Source organism: Thamnophis elegans, chromosome 3, assembly GCF_009769535.1.
Source record: "Thamnophis elegans isolate rThaEle1 chromosome 3, rThaEle1.pri, whole genome shotgun sequence".
NCBI classification, from domain to species: domain Eukaryota; kingdom Metazoa; phylum Chordata; class Lepidosauria; order Squamata; family Colubridae; genus Thamnophis; species Thamnophis elegans.
Window position 1 is genome coordinate 121,060,294 of NC_045543.1, and position 27,179 is coordinate 121,087,472.

Sequence of the window (27,179 nt, forward strand, 5' to 3'; positions counted from 1 at the left end):
TCCAAAAAATATTCCAAATAATTCTACGCAACCTGAATAACATGTACTTCAGCTTGGGATTTATATTCAGATTTATTGCAGCTCAACAGAAAAGATCTCCATGGTGACCAAGGAACCATTTTAAATATTTTGGTTTTGAAAGACAGTCCTGAGAATGTACTTCACTGAGAAATCACTGAATGTGCATCACACACTTTTTCTTTGTTGTTCTTTTATTTTGCATACTACATTAAGTTACATTTATTAATGAGCAGTGATTATGTTAGGTTTCTTGTTATGTGCACTCATCTCCTTATGATGACAACAATTTACTTGAAGAAATAATATTTCTTTTCATCAATTCTGGGGAATGAAGTCCACACATCTTATTGTTGCTGAGGCAGAGAGTTAGACAACAGATACAAATAGTACCTAGGGCTAGACTAGACTAGACTAGACTAGACTAGAATACTAGTTGGAAAGAATACTTGCCAGGTGGTTCTTGACTTACAACACAATTGAGACTGGAATTTCCATTTTAAGTTATTTGGTCATAGGTCAAGTTACCTAATTGTGCAACAATTTTTATGGTGGTCACTTAAAGAAATCCCATGGTTAAGTGAATGGATCTTCCCCAATGGGAATTTCCTTCTGGAAGTTGACAAAAAAGATTGCAAGCCATGATCATGTGTCTGGAGAATAGCGCAACCGGGTGTAAAGGTGAGTCAGTTGCCAAATTGCAAGCCCATGTCTGTGGAGGTGGTGTAATGATTGTACGTATGAGTACACATTGTAAGTGGCGTACGCCGTAAGTGGTAACTTTGAACCATTGTTAAATAAATGCTCACAAGTTGAGAACTAACTATACAGCCTTTCCCTTTAGGATAGCTGTTGCTCATATTCAGAATATACTCTAGGATAGAAAGCCATAATGCAAAGATTCACATTAGTGATGTTGCATGGATAGACAGACAGGTATTTAGGAATTGGCATGGGTATAAAAAAAATTCTCACGATACTTTTCCACAAAGATTTAAATGGAAATAGCTACTTCAGAAATTTAAATTTCATTGTATTTTTCGCAACACTGAATACCACAATTACAATTTAAAAGCAGGCACAATGCAGAATAGCAAAACCAAACCAGCAACCTAAAATCTGATATTTTTGCTTTAATTGGGTAGAACAGTTGATAAAGACGATCAGACTTTATTTAATGGTCAATTAGCTGCAGTATAAGCTCTTTTAGATCTTACAATATGCCTAGAATGAATCATGAAAGTTGATGTGGGGCTAGTTTTTAACCTCTTTAGTTGCTCAACAAAACCGAGCTCCATCTGCCTATGTCTTTGTCAGATGGGGCGAGGGTGGGGAACATAATTGTTTTCAGTACATAATGTTCTATTTTGAGACAGGAAATGTCCACCTGCATTTTCTGTGTGTCTATTTGAGTATGTGTACTCTTGAAATTAGTAACAGATAACTCCAGTTTAGCATGATCGTGCCCGGAGGAATCTTCCTATTAATTTACATGTCACAGATTTCTTGACTGTCTGTAAAGATCAGGGGTGTCAAACTCCCAAACCACGGACTGGCTGCGCCACACGCTGGCCATGACATCTATGCCTGGTTTAACAAAGGGGAAAAAAGTCATGACACGTTACATGACGATGCCATGACAACTTGAGTTTGACATCCCTGATAAACATGGTAAAAGATGCTGCTGATTTGGGCTTGGGACAAATGCAAAACCATTTCAAATCAACATATATTAATTAACTATATCTGAGAAAAGAAAACACAATACAATCCCACAAGTCCCATAAGAGATTATTTTCAATAAATTAAAGAGTTTTTAAATTTATACTTGTCAAATAATGCATGAAAAAGTTTGTTAGTTGATGCCTTGAAAAAAATCAGCATGCTTCTTTATTTTGTTTGTTGTTTCTTATTTCCTTTCAAACAAAAATGAAAGTCAAGCCAAGTTAAGACAATAAGTGTGGTTGATCTATTTTTCTTAATCTATTAAAAAAAATATGGCTTGCGTTATTATTCAGTAGCTGAGTTCATCCCTTATGTTTACACATGGTTCAATGAACAATTTGCTGTTTTGTAGTTGACATATTAAGCCAAGAACATGGTTTAAAAACCATGCTTAGACTTACAAGTCATGCTAAACTATGATTTGATTAACAATGCTTTACTGAATAAATGTTTTTCAGTTGGCACGTGTCTATAATGCAACATGTTAGGTCAAAATGAAACAAATCACATTAGGGTTTAATGTGTGGACGTAGATAATTTTTAAAAAGGGAAACACTATGGACCATTCTATTTTTGATAATTATCACTATGCCTCTAGCCTTTCAGGAGAACATTATACATATTGTTGTTGACATACAGAAATAGAGTACCCTAGAGAAAACAGATTACCTGGACCCATTTTAGTCAGGATTCAGACCTAGTCTAGGATGGAGAGACAGCACTGATCATATTTATGGATAATTACTAGGATGAACAAGGGATGCGGTGGCTCAGTGGCTAAGACGCTGAGCTTGTCAATCAGAAGGTTGGCAGTTCAGCAGTTCGAATCCCTAGCACCGTGTAACAGGGTGAGCTCCCGTTACTTGTCCCAGCTACCACCAACCTAGCAGTTCGAAAGCATGTAAAAATGCAAGTAGACAACAGCCCTCCGTGCACCTTCGCCTTTTAGTCATGCCGGCCACATGACCATGGAGATGTCTTTGGACAGGTCTGTTTCTTCAGGTTAGAAACGGAGATGAGCACTGCCCCCTAGAGCTAGAAATGACTAGAATGCATGCGTGGGGGAACCTCTATCTTTACTTACTAGGATGAAGGAACTGTACCCCTCCTGGTGATGTTGGACCTTCTTAACAGTGTTCAAAAACATCAACCATGGTATCCCTCTGGACCACCTGTAGATGTGGAGGTTGACGGCACTACTTTGTAATGTTCATTCTTAATAGGCAGTTCCAAACTTGAGTACATGTGAAAGTAACCCAACCTGGGAGACATATGTTATGCACAGAAGGGACTCCAGGCTGACCACCTCTAAAGTTTCATTCAAGATTGTCCCCAACTGTAATCCTGGAAAATCTTTAGCAAGTGGTGCAGAAAAGGCTGCAGGCTAGTTGCTATTGGCACACACAGCAGAAAATCCTTCAATAGTGGAAGTCATCCAATTTGATCAGCACAAAGAAGTCCACAGCTTGTTCCTTCGCCTTTATAGTTAGAAGCAAAGGGACTGCATCCACCTCCCCCCCCCCCAAAAGCAGCTTTCAATTTATTAATGACTGGAAATCTCTTATGAGTTTTTGCTGAAGAAAAAAAAAGCAATGAAGTTGGATTTATGAGTTTAATTATTAGAAAAGGTAAATTATAGTGGGGGGAATTATGTTGCAACCTTAGAGAAAGAGGGTAAAATGTAAATGAACTTGTAACTGCTGAAAGCTACTTCTTTATAATTTTTTTCTTTTCTTTTCTCTGTTTCTTTGCTCAGCTGATAAGGAGGAGAACCCTGTGGCTTAGTGGTTAACACATCTGCCTAATATGTAATACAGCCCAGGTTCAAATCCCAGTAAGGGTATGGCTAGCTGATGAGAGCTAAATAGCTTGAAATAGATCTATACTAGTCTCCCTTTATTTATTTATCAGCACAAATACAACACAAATGTAACAAAGGCAACAGTAAAAAATATTGGGTTTCTGTCTGGATGGTCTCTTGTGACGAGCCGATGGACAGAGAATGGAAGCAGTAAGCTTCCTCCCATATTTGGGCATACCAGGGGTTGTAACACTAATTACATACCTATTTCCCTGGCTCAGCTGATTAGGAGGAGAACCCTGTGGCTTAGTGGTTAACACATCTGCCTAATATGTAATACAGCCCAGGTTCAAATCCCAGTAAGGGTATGGCTAGCTGATGAGAGCTAAATAACTTGAAATAGATCTATACTAGTCTCCCTTTATTTATTTATCAGCACAAATACAACACACACACACACACACACACACACACACACACACATGTTGTATTTGTGCTGATAAATAAATAAAGGGAGACACAAATACAGCACAAATACAACACAAATGTAACAAAGGCAACAGTAAAAATATTGGGTTTCTGTCGTGATGGTCTCTTGTGACGAGCCGATAGACAGAGAATGGAAGCAGTCTGCTTCCTCCCATATTTGGGCATACCAGGGGTTGTGACACTAAATACACACACGTATGTATGTATGTATGTATGTATGTATAATTTACAGCCAGTTCTGAAGCTGATTGTGTTCATCTACAGTATTCATTTTTTTTCCAGGATTCACTCTTAGAAACACTACAATATTTCAATCTTTTCTTTTCAAAATGTCTGTATGGATATCCAGCAGAAAAACAGAATCCTATGTGAGTGTAGGAATTGCTTTCGCACAAGCTGGGAACCCATACAGGAAGATTTTTCAAGCATCTTCCCTGCCTGCTTGTGACCATCTTGTGTGCAATTTCCTGAAAAGGTGGGTCAGATGTGCTGAGTCACCAAGTTAATAAGCAACAGCATCAATTTTCTCAAGACAATTCAGAACACAGGCAAATGTTCACAGAGCAGAGCAGCATGTAAAGAGTTAACAGCTGCCATGTCATCTACGCCAGAACTAATTCAATAATGTACATGAGAGCAGCATGAAATGGCTCTTGGCATTCATTTATTTCATGTTTGAATTTGGTTAAAGTAATTAGTAGAAATAAATCAAATCCAGCAGTTCCAATTATATGGTGCTTGCAGATGTTGTATATAGAACTCAGCAGCATGGAAGTTTGAAGCTTAAAATGTACTTGAGACAATGCTAAAAAAATGTGGGTTTCCCCTCCCCCTCAGCACTTTTGCATACCTACTAAAAGAGGAAGGGGTGAAAAATCACATTGTTCTAATGGGAGCTAACAGTTACAAACCAAGATAGAATATGCCACAAATGGTGTTTTAATTGCAACTAGCCAATAACCCAGCGTTGCCTGGGTATTTATTTATAGGGGGAAAATGTCTGGACCAAATGTAATTTCTAATGTTGGATTTCCCCCCTTACCATAGAGAGCTCTCTTGTGGACTACTGTGAAGCCATTACCATGGCAACTGCACTGCGCTGTACAGTAGAAGCCTGTATGGCACAACAGGCTGTATCTTAACAGAACCACACCCTGAGGGGTGTTAGGGGTGTCTTACCCCCAAAGTATTTTTTTCCAGAGAGTAAGTCATCTGTGTACCAAGTTTGGTTGAAATTGCTTGAGGCGCTCTAGAGTAATGCTGGAACACACACACCAGAGGTGGGTTGCACGTGGTACACCCCGGTACAGGAGTGCTCAGACTACCGGATACCGTTCCAGTAGGGTGCTCCGGAGGCCCACCCGCCAGTCGAGCTCCTTACCTGTCTTTTAAGAATTCTGCTCTTCTGCGCATCCGCATGGCACATACAGTGCCTGCGCGATGCTCCACAGAGCAGCTGGAGCATCGCGGAGGCTTGCGGGGGCACTAAGATGCATGCATGTGCTGCACTGGTTGGAACGGGATCCGGAACCCACCACTGACACACACAAACAGAGCCAGATAGATAGATAGATAGATAGATAGATAGATAGATAGGTAGGTAGGTAGGTAGGTAGGTAGGTAGGTAGGTAGATAGATGATAGATAGATAGATAGATAGATAGATAGATAGATAGATAGATAGATAGATAGATAGATATAGATAACATAGTCCTATTGTTAGATAGGAAAGAAAATGAGAAACTACCCTGTTTCCCTGAAAACAAGACCTCCCAGGATAATAAGGCCAGTCTGCTTTTGAGCACATGCACTAAAATAAGCCCTCCCCTGAAAATAAGCCCTCCCTGAAAATATTGCAACATAGCAGCAGCCATGAGGTGACCACGCCCACTGCACCTCAAAAATAATAAGACCTCCCCCAAAATAAAGCCGTGCTTATTTTGAGGGTCAAAATAAAATAAGACCCGGTCTTATTTTTGGAGAAGTAGAAAGTAACGGAACAGTAAGAATGAAGTTTAGCTGTAATTTGGATGTAGAATGAACAACTTCAGAAGATACAATCTTAGCCTATATCACAGAGCCTAGACACATTTTTTAATTAGTCAAATCATAGTCTGGGGATAGAAAGGCACAAATGGTATGTTGATTTTAAAGGCACATATTGCTTGACTTTGAAACCAAGATGCTATTTTGCTTTTGCTTTTTGTTTTGTTTTAGCAATAGCAATAGCAGTTAGACTTATATACCGCTTCATAGGGCTTTCAGCCCTCTCTAAGCTGTTTACAGAGTCAGCATATTGCCCCCAACAACAATCCGGGTCCTCATTTTCCCCACCTCGGAAGGATGGAAAGCTGAGTCAACCCTGAGCTGGTGAGATTTGAACAGCCGAACTGCAGAACTGCAGTCAGCTGAAGTATGAGCCGAGGTGGCACAGTGGTTAGGGTGCAGTACTGCAGGCCACTTCAGCTGACTGTTATCTGCAGTTCAGCGGTTCGAATCTCACCGGCTCAGGGTTGATTCAGCCTTCCATCCTTCCAAGGTGGGTAAAATGAGGACCCAGACTGTGGGGGCGATATGCTGACTCTGTAAACTGCTTACAGAGGGCTGAAAGCTCTATGAAGCGGTATATAAGTCTAACTGCTATTGCTAACTGCTATTGCTAAGTAGCCTGCAGTGCTGCATTTAACCACCACCTCTTACTTTATATTTCACACACATTTATGACAATTCTTTCCTTTCAGGGTAAACAACTCAGGCAAAGTACAGAAAAGGAATGAGAGATAAGGAACAGAAGAAATGAAAAGAAATAGCAATAACACTTAAATTTAGATACTGCTTCATAGTGCTTTAAAGGCCTCTCTAAGAGTCAGCAGAGTCTAAGAGTTTACAGAGTCAGCCTATTGCCCCCAACAATCTGGGTCCTCATTTTACCCACCTCTAAAGGATGGAAGGCTGAGTCAACCTTGAGCCCGGTGAGATTTGAACTGCCGAAGTGCTGGCAGCTGGCAAGGAGCAGAACTAACCTGCAGTACTGCACTCTAACCATTGCACCACCACAGCTCATATTAAATGAAAGATGGTAGAAAAGAAAAAGAAATGTAGCTTACCCTAGTATTCATTATGCCTCTCACAGGTTTTCATCCTTCTATGTGTAAAAAATATAACAACTATATACTAAAATATTTGGATCGAAAGACTGAATCTGTATTAAAAATTAATACAAAAATTGATAGAATACGACCACCTCGTTGGCTCTGAAACATTTTCTTGCTTAAAAAATGGAAATGTTGCATACTTTAGTACTACAAGTCTTCTTTTTTCCCCACAATAACAAAAAAAATCCTTTTTTTAAAAAAAAAGATGAGAATGGGATGGAACAAGTGGATTGGCAATTCTTGGGGGAAATGCTTAAGGACAAGTATCTTTTTTTGAATCATTAACATATAAATCAGTCCTAGGGTGCATCAAGAGAGGAATAGTACCACAAAATGTGTGAAGTATTAGTATCGTATATACCACCTTGGTGAGATCAAACCTGGAATACTGCATCCAGTTCTGGTTATCATGATACAAAAAATGATGATGAGACTCTAGAAAAAGTCCAGAAAAGAGCAATAAAGATAATTAAAGGACTGGAGGCTAAAACATAGGATGAATGGTTGCAGGAATTGACTATAACAAATCAAATGAAGAGAAGGACTTATAGTCTTTTGATACTTGAAAGGGTGTCACAAAAAAGAGGGTGACAATTTATTCTCCAAAGCACTTGAGGGTAAAACAAGATGTAATCAGAGGTGGGTTGCTGCTGGTTTGGCCTGGATCCGCCGTACCAATAGTAGCAGTGATGGGAGGCTCCACCCACCCGCCTGGACGCTTCTGTGCATGCGCAGAAACATTGTGCACATGTGGGAGCGTGCAGGTGTGCACCCAAACTGATAATAAAAAGATTAGCAACCCACCTTTGGACGTAATGGATGGAAATTTGTCAAACAGAGATCCAACCTAGAACTAAGAAGAAATTTCTTGACAGTGAGAATAATTAATCAGTGGAATGACTTCCTTTCAGAAGTTGTGGGTGTTTTTATAGAGGTTTTTAAAAAAAGAGATTGGATACCCATTTGTGCAGATGGGTAGGGGCCTCTTGCTTGGGTAGAGGATTGTACAATAAGACCGCCAGTGTCCCTTCTAACCCTGTTATTCTGTATTCTGTATAATGGTTGGGTCCTGCTTTCAAAAAAATCTTCAGGCAAAGACTAGGCAGACTTCTACTGGAAATGCTCCAGAGCCTCTAGATCAGGGGTGTCAAACTCAATTTCATTAAGGGCTGCATCAAGGTTGTGTTTGACCTGAGGGGATGGGGGGGGGGAAATGGCCAGGGTGGGCATGGCCAACTCGACATCACTCATGCCAGGGGCACCTGTGGTGGCCAAGTGCTAAGGTAAGACTCCCCTCAGGACCCCCCTCCCTCTCATTATAATCTCCTTCCTTCCTTCCCTCCCTCCCTCCTTCCTTCCTTCTTCATTCTCCCTCCCTCCTTCCTTCCTTCTTCATTCTCCTTTCTTCTTCCTGTTCTCTCTTTCCTTATTTTTCCCTCCTTGCTCTCTTCCCATCTTTCCTTCTTCTTTGCCTTTCTTCTTTGCCTTTCTCCTTTCCTGAAACATTTCTCCTTTTGTTTTGTTTTTAGTTTGTTTTGCTAACCCTCTGCCAGCAAAAAGAGAGCCCATGTTTGGCTGCAACAGCCTCCTGCAGCCCTCTTCTAGAGAAAATAGAGCTGGAGTGTGTATCTTTTTGCTGGCCGAAGTTGCAGGAGGCCATCAGGGCCAAAAGTAGGGCTTGATTGGGCCATATGAGGCCACACTAAGCTCTGTTTTTGCTGGCAGAGGCACCACAGGTCAGTGCTTTGCTGTTTCCAGAGTGGCCCCACAGGTCAGATTTAAGCACCCCATGGACCCTCCCATGAGCCTTGAGTTTGACACCTCTGCTCTAGATTTTCTGGACCAACCTTTAAGTTGGACAAGTTTAGATTAGGTGACTTCCAAGGTTTTCTTTTAAAAAACGATTCCATTCTCTTTGAATAAGATATCTCAGAGGGAAAAATAAGGACCTCTTCAAAGTGCTATGATAGTTTTTTCCCCCAGTTTTCCACAATCATGGTGTGTACCATGATAGCTTATCTTGTTGCTCTGTACTGGTGAAGCATTGGATTCAATTCTATAAATAATCAATGGGCAGAAAAGATGTAAATCTTAAAATATTAACGGAACAGAATGTTTTGCGTATGATAGTTACAAAGCTGAGAGTGCTCTTTTCCCAGCATAGGAAAATGTCTTCCGGGGTACACATGCTTTTAATAAAATAAGAGAAAGAGTATCTATTAAATCAAATGACAAGTTTTAAATATTGTTATATGCAAACTAAGTTTGAAACATGGAAGATGGTTTGGGAAGTAGAATGACGAGAAGGAGCTGGGAGGTTGTTGTTAGTTGTGAAGTTGTGTCCAATCCATCACAACCCCATGGACAACGTTCCTCCAGGCCTTCTTCTCCTCTGCCATCCACTGGAATCCATTTAAGCTCACACTTACTGCTTTGGTGACTCCATCCAGCCATCTCATTCTCTGTCATCCCTTTCTTCTTTTGCCCTCAATCTTTCCCAGCATTAGGCTCTTCTCCAGTGAATTCTTCCTTCTCATTAGGTGGCCAAAGTATTTGAGTTTCATCTTCAGGATCTGGCCTTCTAAAGAGCAGTCAGGGTTGATCTCTTCCAGGATTGACTGGTTTGATCACCTTGCAGTCCAGGGACTCGCAGGAGTCTTCTCCAGCATCATAGTTCAAAGGCCTCAATTCTTTGGAGCTCAGCCTTTCTTATGGTCCAACCTTCACAGCCATACATTGCAACTGGGGAAACCATAGCCTTCACTATACACACTTTTGTTGGCAGGGAGATGTCTCTGCTTTTTAGTATGCTGTCTAGATTTGCCACAGCTTTCCTCCCCAGGAGCAAGCATCTTTTGATTTCTTGGCTGCAGTCTCCATCTGCAATGATTTTGGAGACCAGGAAAATAAAATCTGTCACTACCTCCATTTCTTCCCCAACTATTTGCCAGGAATTGAGAGGGCTGGATGGGTTAGAAAGTTCTTATTTTAAACTTTGCTTTTGTAACATCTCTTCTAAATGATGGTAGCCACAATGTCACTGTTGGAAAGTTGACAAATAAAGCTGGATTTACAGCACCTGAACTGGACAATATCCTACAGTGCTGAGCCAAAGGTGGGATCTCTGGCCTTGGAAGATATCTGCTGTAGGTTGAAAAATCATATAATAACCCAGCAGGAAAAAGGCAAGGGCAAACTTCTTCTGAAAAGTTTTGCCAAAAATCCTACAGGGAAGGAACTTGCCAGGAATCAGTGGGTATCCATTGATTGGAAGATGTGTTATAGTCTCTTTCCTTTTTTTGATGTTCTGAGTTGCTGCTGTGTGTTGGTACTCATCTGAATAATGTTTTTATGCCTCTTACACCAATATTATTCAGACAAATATAAATGAGGTGTGGTGGTGCAGTGGTTAGAGTACAATACTGCAGGCTACTTCTGCTGCCTGCCGGCTGCCTGCAATTTGGCAGTTTGGATCTCACCAAGCCAGTGGTGGATTTCACATTTTTTAGAACCTCTTCTGTAGGTGTGGCCTGTTTTGTGGGAGTGGCTTGCAGCCATGTGACCGGGTTGGCATTGCCAACTTGTAAAATGTGGTGAAACTCACTTAACAATGCTCTTGCTTTGCAACCAAAATGTTGGCTCAGAAACTCTGGTATTTGAAGCATGCAACTCTTAAAGCTGTCAAGTTACAAGACCCTTGCACCCCTAGCCCTTTAGGAAAAAAACCCCAGGGGTGTTCAAACTTGACAGCTTTAAGACTTGTGGACTTCAACTCCCAGAATTCCTCCTCTCGCTCTTCATCTTGATGAAGTACAGACAGGCGGGGGAGGGAGCTGGAACCGGTTCTAAATGGCACAGTAGATTTGTAGAACCTCTTCTATAGAATTGGTTAGAACTGGCAGGAACCCACCTCTGCACCAGGCTGAAGATTGACTCAGCCTTCCATCCTTCTGAGGTGGGTAAAATGAGGACCCAGATTGTTGGGGCAATATACTGACTCTGTAAGCTGCTTAGAGAGCCCTGTGAAGCAGTATGTAAGTCTAGTGCTATTGCTATAAATGCACTGCAGCAAGTCAGAAAACTAAAAAAAAGAAAAGAAAATAGAAGAAATTACAGTATTAAAGTTATACCGTAGTTATGGGACTTTTCAAAACTTACAATACAGACATGGGATTTAAAAACTATAATTTAATATATGAAGGATCGGAATTCCCCATAAGAATGAAAACAATCTTTTCATTATTTGATATATTTATAAGAAATGCAATAAAAAAGTAATAAAACCTTTCAATTATACATAACAAGCTTACGAAAATATTATGAAACCAGAATGTTTTTGATCAAAGACTTCTGCACTTTGAACTAGAAAACAAATATGAGAAATTAACATCATATATAATAACTGCAGCAAGATTGCCATTCCAGATGTACAAAGATAGAAGAACAGTGAAATATCCACAGTGGAAGACTGCATTATAAAATTGATGGAATTAACAGGAATGATGAAATTGACCAGCATGGTCAGAGGAGAAATGATATAGACCTTTTGAAAGACTGGAAACCTTGTATGGACTTTTTGTTGAAAGAAGGAAAGACTGTATTGATTGCATTGATAAGAATTTGAGTGGGGGAGGGTTAACAGGGAGGAGGAAGAAAAAAGGAGGGAATGGAAATAACAAAATCACCATCAATCAAAGGCAGTTTTACTTGGAACAGCTTACATCCGTCAACGATATATTCAACACTATCAAACAACAACATCTGCCTATTATTAGGAGCCGAGGTGGCGCAGTGGTTAAATGCAGCACTGCAGGCTACTGCTAGATCAGCAGTTCAGCGGTTCAAATCTCACCGGCTCAGGGTTGACTCAGCCTTCCATCCTTCCGAGGTGGGTAAAATGAGGACCCGGATTGTTGGGGGCAATATGCTGACTCTCTGTAAACCGCTTAGAGAGGGCTGAAAGCCCTATGAAGCGGTATATAAGTCTACTGCTATTGCTATTGCTATTGCTATTGCTATCCCAAGCCCTTGCGGAGGACGCAACACATGGATTAAAAATGCCAAATCCAGTCTAAACATCTGGCCTATTGTGTAACTTACCATAACAATAACAGTATACATTAAGAGCTAGCAATGACTGAGGAAGAAAGAGATCTTGGAGTAATGGCAAATAATGCAATTAAGGTATTCACACGGTATACATTCATTGTAAAAAAAAAGGTGAACAGCATGTTAGACATAAAAGAAATGGGACTGAAAATAGTCCCATAATATCATGACGCCCTTCTATAAATCAATGAGAGAGTATCTGGTTTGTGTGCGTTGTGAACATTTCTGGTCATGACATCTCAAAAACGATATAAGGGTACTAGAGAAGGTCAGGGGAACCAACTAAGTTGGTGAAGCGGTTGGAGAACTTCCCCATGTGGAAACGTAACAATTAGAGTTTTTTAACCTAGAAAGAAGGTGAATTAGATGGGACATGATGAAGGTATACAAACTTGTGTATGGTGTAGACTTAGTTTGGTATAGTGGTTAAAGCATCCTGCTAGAAAGCCAGAGATGGTTAAGTTCAAGTCCTCTCTTAGCCATGAAAGCCAATGGGTGACCTTAGGCCATTCGCTCTCTCCCAGCCCTCTCACTTCACAGGGTTGTTGTCGGGGCAAAAATAGGAGGAGGAAGATGTGTTGGATCTGTTCACCACCTTGAGCTATTTGTAAAAATAATAAAGGAGGGATTAAAAAAACAACCAACGTGGACAAGGAAAAGCTATTTCCCTTTTCCCAAAGAACTAGAACTCAGTGAAACAAAATCTTGGGAGAATCAGGACAAAAGGATTTTTTTTCAATGTAAAATGCACAATTAAACTTTTGTACTTGCTACTATAAGATGTGGTGCTGGCTATCTGGCTTTAAAAAAGGGGTAGCACCAATTCATTCATCCCCCAATTCATGGGGATCAAGGTCTATTAGCTGTGATGGCACTGCGACTACCTCTGAAGATTTGCTGGAAGGTTAGTGGGCTTCCTTGTATAGTTGGTTGGCTGCTGTGAGAACACACCACTGGATTAGAGTAGAGTAGAGTAAAGTAGAATAGAATAGAATAGAGTTGGAATGGACCTTGGAGGGCTTCTAATCCAACCCAGGGAGAAAACCCTATACCATTTCAGACAAATGGTTATCCAATCGCTTCTTAAAAACTTCCAGTGTGGAGCATTCACAACTTCTGGAGGCAAGCTGTTCCACTGATTAATTGTTCTAACTGTCAGGAAATTTCTCCTCAGTTCTAAGTTGCTTCTGTCCTTGATTAGTTTCCCTCCTTTGCTTCCTGTCCTACCCTCAGGTGCTTTGGAGAATAGCTTGACTTCCTCTTCTTTGTGGCAGCCCCTGAGATATTGGAACACTGCTATCATGTCACCCCTAGACTAGATGAGTCAAATGTCCAATCCAGCAGAACACTTCCTATGTTGTTTTGAAGACATTTGAATTTGTCACTAATGAGGAGGGGAAACGTTTAAAGTTTTGTAGTTGCCATGAGGCACAGTTTAATCCAGAATAAATAATTCTCAAAATCAGATTCACGTTAATAAGAAAGGCACCTTTAGCCAACTCTTATAACAACAAGAGTCAAAATGAGGTTGTCAGGTAACTATCCTTTATTTCCAATGGATTCCTAAATATATTTTACTTACCAGTCTTGTACAGCATTGAAAGATTCTTCATTGGTGATGTCATACATCAAAATGAAGCCCATAGCGCCCCGATAGTAGGCTGTAGTAATTGTCCTATATCTCTCTTGACCTGCTGTATCCTAAAACCATGAAATATCAATAGTTAATGTCTAATAATAAGTAGTGAAATTCAACACTTACATCAGCCCCATACTGATGGCATTTCAAAATATTATTTTCAACAAAAATAACATTTCAGGAGATCAAACACCCTTTTCCACTGTTTGATAGTTATATGTATGGTATATCTAGGCAAAAGCTGGAACTAAGTTACTTCAGATCATGGATCTTGAAGTCATTGTTAGCTTCCATTGCTTCAACTGTGATTTATTTTCATCTGATAAGTAAGTGATGAGTCTCAATATGAAATGATAAGCCCAAAGATACTCAAATGCACGTGAGAAAATAAGCCTTCAGCCATCTTTATCTGTCAACATATTTGATGTTGACTGCATTTTGGGGCAAATTACAAATTATATTAGAGCCATGGCAAAGACATTTGCTTCTCCATTGCAAGGTCCCCTGGAGGGCAGATTTCATTACAGAAATATCAAGAGGCGAAAGTATGTAATATCTTTTCCTTGAGAAGAGTTTTCTCCCTCATTAAAGTTGCTTTTATTCTTCTGGTAGGTCTGGTAGGTGATGGTTAAGTGTAAATGGAAAATCATATGGGAAGAATAACATTTAGTACAACTTTCTTACAACTTCTGCGCAAGTGGCATTTGTTCTGCTCCAGGTTTATACAGATAGTTTGCAACTTATAATCACAACTAAGCCCAAAATTTCTATTGTTAAGTGACTTTTACTCCATTTTATGACTTTTCTTGCCACAGATGTTAAGGGAATCACTTAAGCAGTTGTTAAGTTAGTAACATGGTTGTTAAGTGAATCTGGCTTCCCCATTGACTACTTGTCAGAAGGTCGCAAAAGGTGATCCTAGGACCCTGAGACACTGAAACTGTCATACATATGAGACAGTTGCCTGTCTCATATGTATGGCATCTGAATTTTGATCATGTGACCACAGAGATACTGCAATAGTCATAAGTGTGAAAATGGTCATAAGTGTGAAAATGGTCATGCCACTTTTTTCAGTGCTGTTGTAACTTTGAATGGTTACTTAATGAACTGTTATAAGTTGAGGACTACCTGTTCTTAATTCACTTCTGCTTTGTTTTCAAAATCTTGGGCTCCACTGAATTTGGATGTGGAACATTTTTCCCACTGAGTGGAACTCCCATCTCCCAGATTTGGAGCATCGTGTTATTTTGTCACCAGTCACATTTCTTTTAATGAAAGGATGATACTGTGATGCCTGCAAGCACTCTATAAAGCCCCAAGGAGTATGATGATGTTGGATACTGTTTTATGCTGTCACACTAGTTGGTGAGAGGAATCATTGGTTGGTTGGAGGTTCTCATATGATGAGACAAATCACTGATTGACCTGATTCCAACATACAAACTTTAGATGCTGTTATAGAAGTTATCTTAGCTACAGTTCACACTTTCTAGAATTTCTTTTTACATAAAGAGGCCAGTTAAATTTTATTATAAAGTACTGTATGGGAAACTGTGTCTTTGCACCCATGGCTATGTTACTGGAGGAGGAGGAGGAAATTGTAATCCAAACAGCTGGATGGTGCTGAATAAACAAATAACATTTGTTTGTCTTCAAGCAGTTTTGTCTAACTGCAGTTTTATCTAGTTACAAAACAAAGACTTTCCCAAAATGCAGCATTGCTTATATAAGTCTGTTAAATACATTAATTTTACATTAATTTTTCCCTGATGCACATTTAAATAGGTTTTACAGATTATATATCTCCTCTGTCCCAATTATTGCATTCATATTCATGAATTGTTGCTGCAACATTAAACAAATGTAACCATAAGAAGAAAATGTCCAGTGTATTGCAGAGTCCATTGTCATGAATGACACCTTCATTACAATTGATGTACATGGGGAAATGTCATAGTAGATAGTCCATACACAAGGTATTTCTGGAAAAAATTAACCAAGTACTTAAATTTCATTTATGACAAAATGCTTTAGTGACAACTGATACATTCATAATTTATTAGAACCATGTGAAGAACTAGTGTGAACATGAATGCAATTAAATATGACTTCATTTACTATGCTAACATTTTGCCATCAATTTCCCTGCTCAGTGAACTTTGCAGTCCTTTTGTTGCATGTTGTATGTCTAGTTATTATGCTAATAGACTATTCAGAATAATTAATTCCATATTTCATTTATACTTCTTACTAAAAATTAATCCTGATTTTTTTCATTAAATCTTGACATAGGTTTCTATGGAAAACCAGTTAGGTTATCAATTCAATCTTCCTTATTCATTGGTGCTAATTTACCCACTGATCAGATTATTCTAACACTGAAATGCCATGGTCCCTTTCTACTTTCAGAGTAATTTTCTAAGCAAAAGTCTAACAGCATACAATAAGCCTGACAAATATTGATAAAAACGTGCCCTATTTTCCATTATGATGTTACCATGGCAATCCATCTTTTTCCTGGTTGAATGGTGAAAATGCATAAAGATTTTTGAAGGAGCTTTTTCTTTGCTTTGGTACCAGACAGTCAGTCAGGTGTTGTAATTGTAGCTATAGATACACACCATACAGAAAGCGCATAATAAAATGTCCTTTGATAATGATTGCTGTTGGGTATGTAGTGATGATTCATGTAGAAGTAAAGCTAGAAGAATCTAATTTTTACTCTAAATCAGATGGTTGTTTACTCAATTGTAGGTCTTGCTGTACTAGTGAATATGCTTATAAATATACATAGGTCTTATAATCGAATTGTATGTATATATACATATACGTACAATTCGATTATAAATATCCCATGTTTCTCCAAAAATAAGAGAGTCTTATTTTCCTTTGACCCCCAAAATAAGCATTTGTCCATATTTTGGGGGAGGTCTTATTATTTTAGGTGCAGGAGGCCCCTTAACCTCAGCCCACGGCCCGCGGATCAGCTGATCCAGAGAGGACCAGAGGTTCTGTTTCTGTTTTTGGCACACTCTTGCCAGCCCTAGCATCACTGGGCCTGCCACCCTTTTTGCAGCTGCCACTAAAAAAAGGGGCGCAGTAGCTAGAGTTTGCGGGAGTGGCCTCTGCGAAGCTGTTCCGCGTGTATGGCAGGTGCATATGGGACACATGGGGCATATTACCCCCCTCCCCACCCCAGGATATGGCAGGGACTGGCTGCACTTGCGTTTAAATATTTTAGGGGAGGTCTTATTTTAGTGCAAGCCCAATTGGACTTATTCTCCAGGGAGATCTTATTTTCGGGGAAACAGGGTATATAGGACTACAGCCTGACAATTCAATCTCAAGAAAGCTTGCTTATAAGTAAAATTCCTCTCAAGACCAAAACTGCTCACAAGACACCAGTATCCCTATCTGCAATAGGCTTGTGAATCAGCAATTGCTCCTTTGTTTAACAATTTGCCAATTCCAAAATATTTCAAGGTTTTGCTTAAAATCCTTAGTTAAGACAAAGTGTTTAGTCAAGATTTACTGACAGTTTTATGGCACAAGTCCCAGTTCCTCATAGTGCTAAGCAGGAAACATCAATAGCTGGGTTCATATATCATGTTTAGCCAAAGTTGAACAAACCACATTATCTCTGAACATGTTCCTGGGATCCAGTCATGCAATTTGGGATTATTGTTTATCCCAATTCCCAAAGCTTGATGCAGGAAATCAAACATTACAGCAATCTATAACAACAGATAAAATATGCTAGCTTTAGCTAAAAAAAATAAAATCCAAGGAAAGGCAGTGCTCACCCTCGACTAATAATAATCCCATTTTCACACTGATTATTTTCAGCATTAAGAAGTCTCTCATAGTGTTAAATTGGAATCTAATCTCTAATTTAAAGTCCACTTCTACTTTCTGAAGAAGCAGATAATAAACTTTATCCTCTAGTTCTCAGAAATATAACCTAGGAGATGAATCTGTTTCTGTGGTATTCAAACTGAATCATACTAAAAACAGATAAGTCCTTGACTTACGACCACAATTGAGCCGAAATTTTCTGTTTCTAAGTAAGACAGTTGTTGAGTGAATCACTGCAGTTTTTAAATTAGTAAAATGGTTGTTAAGTGAATCGGGCTTCCTCACTGATAGTTTGTCATAAGGTCACAATATGTGATCATATGACCTGGGACCATCATAAAGATGAGTCAGTTGCCAAACATCTGAATTTTGATCACATGACCATGGGGATGCTGCAATGGTCATAAGTGTGAAAAACAGTCGTAAGTCACTTTTTGATGTTGTAATTTTGAAGGATCACTAAATGAATTGTTGTAAGTCGGGGACTACATGTACTTCTCAGCATCAAAATAAACTAACTGAATTTTTTAATTAAAAATTCTAGCAGGTTAGCCAGAAAGAGAGGTTAGTATTCTATGCAAATACTTTCCCACGTTTTCTGCAGAGAAATATCCAGGCATTTAGCCTTCTGAGCTAGCATAATCCAAGCACAACTTTATTCCCTAAATAAGGACAGTATCAGGTCTGAAAGCCATCTTTTGCATTGGGCCTTAAGGCCTGCCACATTTAATGCTGTGGGAAATTGGGAGGGGAGATTATAGGGAGTGTAATAGATATAGTCAAAATAGCATTCCTTTCTCAGAAACTCAAGGACATCTTGCCCTGCACCTGGAGTGGTGTGACTGGGAGGAATCTCCAGTTGGAATGGTGCCTGATTGGACCATGTGATGGACACATGGGTCCTGGGCAGGGACTTGGACTTTCATTTGGGTGGGGAAAACCTGGAAACTAGGCAGGAAATCCTATACCGTTTCAGACAAATGGCTATCCAACATCTTCTTAAAGACTTCTAGTGTTGGGGCATTCACAATTTCTGGAAGCAAGCTGTTATACACACACACACACACAAACACACACAAACACACACACAGACACACACACGAAACATACCAACTTGCAGGTGACCTTGGTCCATTTAAAAGGTATTACAAATGAAACTGACAAATATGAATCCAGAAAAAAATTCTATGTGCAGACAGGTGTTGGCATTCCTGCTTCACTGAAAGGCTGCAGAACAATATATGGAGTCAAAATTCAATCTTCATTTATTAATAAGTCAAAGTAAAAAATGAGATACTTTTTCATATACTATAAAGGTGATATAACATGCAGGAGTGACTCGTATTGTATTGGGCATAATTCCTTTATAAAATCCATGAATTCCTTCTTTCCTCCATATCCTATGGATGACATCAAGTACTCCAGAGAATCTGTTGTGCTGATCCTGGAGACATGCCCTCACAACCTGATACGGGTATGTTGCTGTGACGGCAAATATTTGGGATAATGCTGCCATGGTAATATATTTCAAGTGTTCCATTTCATATGTGATAGTTTTATATTTATTATATCGGGATTTTAAATTTTCATAAGCCATAAACTGAAGGGCTCTATGTGAGATTCCAAACAGACCAGGCACAAATCCCTTATATAGCCCATGTATACCTTCATGCCTGTATATTTTAATAAGAGCATCAAACATTCCTTCTTTGACAGGTCAGCACCAGCTTCATATAGGCTAGACATAGTGGTGGAATTATTAATAAGGTCTACATGATAGAAATCAGAGAGAAGAAAACATATTTCTTCAGTGATTGCATTAATAGATGGCCTAGCCTCCAATTATTTCAGCAATGCTTTGATACCATCTGAGTTCAACTATGTTATGAACAACTTGTAAAATTCTCCAGAGATGAAATCACTCAGATTCATGTAGGATCAGTATCACTTTGGGAAATGTTTTGTCTAGGGTATTTATCACACTCTAATAATATCTTTTTGAATAAGTTCTATTACTTTTCCTATAAGGTAGCAGTTAAGACTCTTACAGCACTAATTATGTGTAGGATTCTTTCATGCCTTGGTTAATAAGAGCATCAAAGAATTCCATCCTAACGTTTCTTTGCAAAAGATACATTGGGGCCTCACCCCTAATGCTTAAGATTGACACTGGACCTATCCATTTTGAACTTCATCTATTATCTAGCATTGAGCAAAGCCTGTGAAGATGGTGGTAGCACTGCAGCTCTTAGAGGAAATAGGTTAGATATGGAGATTCTGACCCACTGAATGCATTGATAAGCAGACTACAGAAAGTTGACTTTTTTGTAACTTCTGTCATTTTTTCATGACTTAAGATTTTCTTAATGATAGCATCTTGTTGGAGCTCTTGTATTGTAGGAGGGAACTGTTGCTTAGAACCACTATTTGAGGAATATGTATTATACTGGGAAACATCTGTTCAACCAATTGAGAACTTTCTTTACTTAATAGTACATGTCAACAGCAGCGAGGATTATGTTTGTACAGTCCTGGAAAAATGAAGATATATCTCGAGATAAAGAGATAACTAGGAAGATACTAGATTATGCAGAAATGGATAGATTGACATTGAAAATTAAGCAGAAAAAAGATGTAGAATATTATCAAACATTGAATCTATTTTATCAATGGTTTGAAAAAAGGTGTGGAGATTAAGAATGCAAATTTGTATTGTTAAGCAAATTAAATACCCAGACAACACAATGTTTATTAAGCATTAAGAAATGTATTTAATAGAAAATCAATTTAAAAAATAAAAGAACTTTGTAAAGTGATCTTGCAATATTCCATTTTGCATTCCATGTTAATTTAATGACTTTAATGAAGTTGTTGGAGATGATCATTTATGGCTTTGGAGATAACTGTCATCAAAATGCAAGTGAAAGCTTTACATTCATTTCCTGAAGATTCAGAGTAGGTATCATCCAAATTGTCACATGTCCCCAATCTGTAAAGGCTATTTATGATAAAATGAAGCTGAATTCTGACAAGATGGAACTGTTATTGATTCTTGAGACTGGATTTCAGGATTAAGAGTCACCCCTTCTGCAAAAATGGTTGAAGAGTAATGGCATGAATCTCTTTTCTAAATATTTAGCTACTCTCATTTATTGTTGGGCATTTAAAGATGACATTAGTGAGAAGAAGGCGGGGCTTAGCAGCGAGAAGATGGATTTTCAGGCTATTCCTGAAATTCCCCTATTCTGAAGCACTAGGACGGTTCCTTTTTGGATCCAAGCTGTCCCGGAGAGACAGTGAAAGGTAGGAGGAGATCCAGTGACCCCAGAGACGTTCGCAAAGTCTCTGGGGGCTTGGAATTTAACCTCCTTTGCCAGTGATTTCCGGATTAGCCATAAGGCTAACTGAAACTGCAGATAGCTCCAAAGAATGGCGAAGTGTTTCCAGCTGGTAAGGTGATTTTATTACTCAGAAAAAGACAGTCCGCCTAAAAATTCAAGCTAATTTAAATTAAAGAACAGAAGAATCTAGCGGCGATTTCGATCTCTTTATTGGTTTATGGACGGTGGTTACCCTATTTTTTAAATGTCTTAAATGCTATTTACATGGACAAAGGATAGATTACTCCAACATCTCCTCTGATCCTCTGCAAGTGGGCTGTAAACCAATTCACTATAATTTGGCTCCTTACAACTTGACACTTTTATTGCTTGGCTGGATTGGTCTAAGATCAGATAAGATTCCAGTTCCCGGCTTGTTTTTACTTGCAAATACCTCAGAGTTCCTAAAGAAAAAATACTAACTCCATACAAATATGGCGTCTATTCAAGCCTCTATTCAAATGATTTCTTCGGCACTACAAAAATTATCTGCCACACATGATAGAATTGAGAGAAAGTTGGATTATCTGGTGTTTCTAGCAACAAAATATGAGGGAAAAATGAGAACGTTGAACGTTTGAATGTTCTTCAAATACAAACTAAGGATGTCAGAGATAAAGATTTTCAATTTGCTGATATTCGGGGCAACTGGTTTACCTCTGAGGGAGAAAAAGATGGAATGTCTGAAGGGGGAGCAGCCACACAGAAGATTTACTTCGAAAGATAGGGCGCAGGAGGAGTGAGAAGCATTAAAGAATTTATACTTTATGAAATACCATCTGCAAAACTTTTGATACCACCACTGAGAATTAAAGACAAGCTGATAAAGGAAATAAACAGAGGACGGCAGCATTATATGAGAGGCACCATAAGCAAAAAGGCGCAAAGATTTTTTTGTATGGACTTGCTCATAAAGATGTTTGGAGAATTCGACCTACGAATGGCAACAGGATTAAGGAGGTTCTGTTACTGGAGAGACACAGGCTGATAGATGGAAGAGTACAATTTAAAACTAGCTAAACCTAGTTAAATTCATTTGTAATAGATATAGTTGAATAATAATTGATAATGATAGTAATGTATATAATGTTGAGTTGCTATGATAAATAATAATTGGATATGAGAAGGAAAGGTTAGAAATATTCTTGGACTATATATAAAGGTTATTAATCACAATAATTATTACTATAAAAATAAAATATAACTATATACAGTTAAATCTTAACTAATATGGGGAAAATGCTATGATATACGATATAATTAAATAAAGAAAGGAGAATGATAATAAACTATATACATGGAGGATGGAATTTTTGGTATTAAATATTATGGATGTTTAGCTAAAACAGGATATGAGGATTTGATGTTAATGGAGGATTTTATAAACAAGTAAATGAAATGCCAGCATGTGGTTATGGATCTTTGGTATAGTTAAGGATGAAGGATGTTTAAACAACTGTAGTCAACTAAAAGTGGAGGTATGATGATGTTAATATGGTAAACATTTGAGTTAAGATATTTGAATTAATATGAATTAATGGAAGAGATGCACAAAAATTTGTTGTAACCAGCTGATATACTTTTTTATAACATATACTTGTGTTCTTTTTGTTTTTTTCTCTGTCTTGTTTTTTGTTCTTTTTTGTTTTGATTTCCCCCCCCCCCACTGTTTTGGGCATGTGTTATTTATGTAACAAAAAAATAAAAAAAAATTATTAATAAAAAAAAAAATCATCTGGATTGATAAAAAAAAAGATGACATTAGTTTCTTAACTTGTTTTCCACCAAATGTATGATTTTGAAGAAACAAAGAAGTGAAGCAGAGTAGAACCACAACCTGGCACAATCCTATTTTTTGAGGTATTAATTTCACGAGGACATAAATATAGTCATGTAAAGATCTGACAAAAATTAAAATACTAACTTTGGGGTTGGTGGTGGAATTATATTTAAGACAAACCAGTACATAAGTTTTTGGTAAGAGAAAATTTATCCTAACTGAGGCCTCTGATAGCAATAGCACTTAAATTTAAATACCACTTCATAGTGCTTTTACAGCTCTCTCTAAGCAGTTTACAGAGCCAAGGTGGCGCAGTGGTTAAATGCAGCACTGCAGGCTACTGCTAGATCAGCAGGTCAGCGGTTCAAATCTCACCGGCTCAGGGTTGACTCAGCCTTCCATCCTTCCGAGGTGGGTAAAATGAGGACCCAGATTGTTGGGGGCAATATGCTGACTCTCTGTAAACCGCTTAGAGAGGCCTGAAAGGCCTATGAAGCGGTATATAAGTCTACTGCTATTGCTATTGCCCCCCAAAATCCGGGTCCTCATTTTACCAACCTTGGAAGGATGGAAGGCTGAGTCGACCTTCAGCCCGGTGAGATTCGATCTGCCAAACTGCAGTAGCCAGTGATCAGCAGAAGTAGCCTGCAGTACTGCACTCTGATCACTGTGCCACTGCGGCTGATCCCAAAAGACTGGATGAAAACTGCATGTTCCAATAATGTTCCTATTATTGTCAGAACCATTAGGGAGACCAATATTAGACGGCCACATCTATGAAATGCCCATGACAAGCCTCAGTTTTGGAAATTGCATTCAGTATTTTTGATGATAAATTTATTTGAAAGTATCCACAGTTCTCAGCTTATAAAAAGAATTTTATGATAAACTTTAAAATTACTATGGCATGTGAAAGTTTATTTATATTCTACTCATCAGAGATTCTCTGGTATGAAGAAACAGATTTACAATAAACCTATTCAGTCATCCCTGACAGCAATTTACTCAAGTTTTGGCAGACATTAGTCTCCAAAGGGTATGTCTGTTGTTAACAAAATGGCCCAATAAACATATTCAAGTCATTGACATTCCAAATTTTGGGATCCTGGAGTGAATGAAAAGATGCTTCAATGCTTCCTGTAATGTGTGGCAACCTTAAAGAGCCTAGGTTCTTAGCAATAGCAGTTAGACTTATATACCGCTTCATAGGGCTTTCAGCCCCCTCTAAGCGGTTTACAGAGTCAGCATATTGCCCCCAACAATAATCTGGGTTCTCATTTTACCCACCTCGGAAGGATGGAAGGCTGAGTCAACCCTGAGCCGTTGAGATTTGAATAGCCGAACTGCAGAACTGCAGTCAGCTGAAGTAGCCTGCAGTGCTGCATTTAACCACTGCGCCACCTCGGCTCTTAGCAATACAAGTATATACCCTACCTCAATACATTGACACACAGACTTAAACTGAAACATTAAGTACAAATCATTAACATCTGCAAATATTTGATCTTAAGTGTGAGTATTATAACAAAAAGGACAACTAAACTATAGCAAGCATTAGCAAATCACTGGCTATGAAGCTGCAGCCTGCTTTCATCAAAATTCCAAAGGTGAATATTTTTAATTGCTATATTTTAAAACAATTATCCTGAGTTTCTACTTTCAAGGAGGTTTATATTCTCTTCTAAATAAACAAGAAGTAGAGTGAAGCACACATACATGTGTAGTATATAGATCACAGGTTGTTTGCTAAATTATGGGGATATGTCTTGTAGAGGTGTACAAAGAAAGATTCAGGTCAGCCCCGTCTTTCTAAAGCTGTAATAAAAAAGCTGTTAACCAAGCAAATCAAAACAAAGAGGAAGCCCCTCAGTTGACTAGGAACAGGGCAACACTTTCCTTTGTGAGGTGTTACTTTGATGGGATGTTCCATTATGAATTGTCGCAGAAGAATTCAAGGGCTGCATTTCTGAGGGAATGCAGCCCTTGAAGGAAAAAAAGCTGTTCTGAGTAGCCAGATGGAGCACAAGCAGGGGCGGCTGCTACAGAACCCGTAGCTAACATTATGGCCAGTTTGGAGAACCTCCAAATCCCACCCCTCGCTGGCCCTGCCCACCCCACCCCTCCCAGGAGTCTCCACATGGCCCATTTTGGATGAGAAGTAAGTGCTAGGCCCATGCGGAGGGTCGGGGAGGGGGGGAAATGGGCTTCCTGGAAACTCCCTAGCCCTGGAGCCCAGGGGAGGCAGTTTTTGCCCTCCCAGGGGCTCGAGGAAAGCATCCAGAGCCTGGGGAAGATGAAAATGCCCTGCCCTCCATGGGACAGAAGGCTGACTATGCCATGCCCACCATGGACACACCCACCCAGCAACCCGTTGCTGAAATTTTTGAAGCCCACCCCTGGGCACGAGTGTTACAAGACCAGTCAGCTCTCAATGAAGAATAGTGGTTGAATGTCCTAGATTCACTTAATCGACTCAGCAGACGGATGGAACAAGGAAAAATCTTCAATTTTATTTTCCTCCCAAAGAGAGGAGTAAAAGTGTAATCCTTTGCATTTGAAAGAACTCAGTGTACACATGCATCTATGTAACCTCTGGCTGAAATTCCTTGTCCAGAGACAAGTGTTTGTGACCGTACACAATGATGAGAATATTTGTAGCTTGGACTTGAACTATCTCTGTGGCCCCCAGAGAACACCAAGGATTCTCCAGTTGCTCACAGTATATAGAAGCCCAGAGGCTACTCAAACTACCTCCATGCCCTTTGCAGTGATCTAGAAATAGCTTGATTGGAAGCATTCTCCTGAATCTGAAATATACTGAGAAGTTTACAATATCTTTCTCCCTCAAAATGCCTGGAAGGATTGCAATTTTCTAATGTTTCAGTGTAAGGAGGCGATTGCCAACAAGTTCTAGAGCTATTTAGATGACGAAATGTGTTCTCCCAAAAAATACATAGACATTACTGTATGTTTAATTTTTCATCCCTTTAAATAAGGGGTGAAATCCAGCAGGTTCTGACAGGTTCTGGAGAACCAGACGTGGAAATTTTGAATAGTTTGGAGAAACAGCAGTGGAAATTTTGAGTAGTTCGGAGAACTGGCAAACATCACCTCTGGCTGGCCCCAGAGTGGGGTGGGAATGGAGATTTTGCAGTATCCTTCCCCTGCCACTCCCACCAAGCCACGCCCACAGAACCTGTAGTAAAAAAATTGAATTTCACCACTGCTTTAAATCTTTTGGTTTTTAAATATTGCCTAGTATTATATTTATTCTAGTAACAAAAATTTGCAGTGATGATATCTTTTTTGGTATGGAAATATTCATAACATGTTTCAGATAAACAGGCAGTGATCTTTTTAAGGGGCAGCACTAGGATCTGATTCTTACACAAACATAAGGGATAAAGTCCCTGGTCTTCTCTTCCATAGAAATAAGTAAACCAGTTTCAAAAGCTCCAAAGGAAAGGTCAGAAACTTAATGGAAATCCAATATTAGAACAAAGACAGAAATCTATCTACTTAGTCCTGAAATCTGGTTTTGGCCAAAGTCAGTGCACATTAGAAGCGGGAATAATTGCTTCTAATTTTAGGATGGCCACCACTGGTTGATGGCAATGGTCTGTCTCAGTTATATCTCCTTCCAGTAAAGGTGGCTGGTAATCGGACTGCTTACTCTTTGTTTCTTGATTCATGTGATTTATTGGCATTTCTATCTTATTTTATTTTTCTCTTGTCAGTTGCCCTGGGGAAAGGAAAACCCTGCCAGCTGTGAAGTGGTCCTCCTCAATTTATCTTGGTTAAGCTGCAAGAGGACGTGTTTATAATTCTCTCAACAACCCTCCTCTGCTCTGAACTGGGCAGCTGCTCCCTCTTTAATCCAAATCTTGCATCCAAATGATTTGCAGCTACCCTTTTTCCCCACTTAATTTAAAAACTCATAGAAAATAAAAAGAATAAATCAATCAAGGACTTAAAAAAAAACACCAAGCTGTATATTGATTAAGTGCACTAAAACTCCTTTAGCATAATCCATAAAAACCAATATGAGTAATTGAATTTAGGACTTTCTCCTGGCCTTGTTCAGGCAGGGGCTAATGTTATCATTCATTGCAGAGAGCGGTAGCTTAGGAACATTCAGAGCTTGCTTATACTGTTGTTCAAGATATTCAGGACCTTGTTTTGATTAGTACTTGTGCTATATTTATATGTTGCATCTGAAATGAGGC

At 39.1% G+C, this 27,179-nt stretch overlaps 1 protein-coding gene across 1 annotated transcript in view; it reads right to left on the reverse strand.

Moving 5' to 3' along the window:
- RAB3C (RAB3C, member RAS oncogene family) overlaps nucleotides 1-27,179 on the reverse strand; it is an 83,792-nt gene that overhangs the window by 29,361 nt on the left and 27,252 nt on the right. Inside the window, exon 3 of the mRNA XM_032214331.1 lies at nucleotides 13,879-13,997. Within this exon, the coding sequence (XP_032070222.1) occupies nucleotides 13,879-13,997 (119 nt within the window). The remainder of the gene's footprint in view (nucleotides 1-13,878; nucleotides 13,998-27,179) is intronic.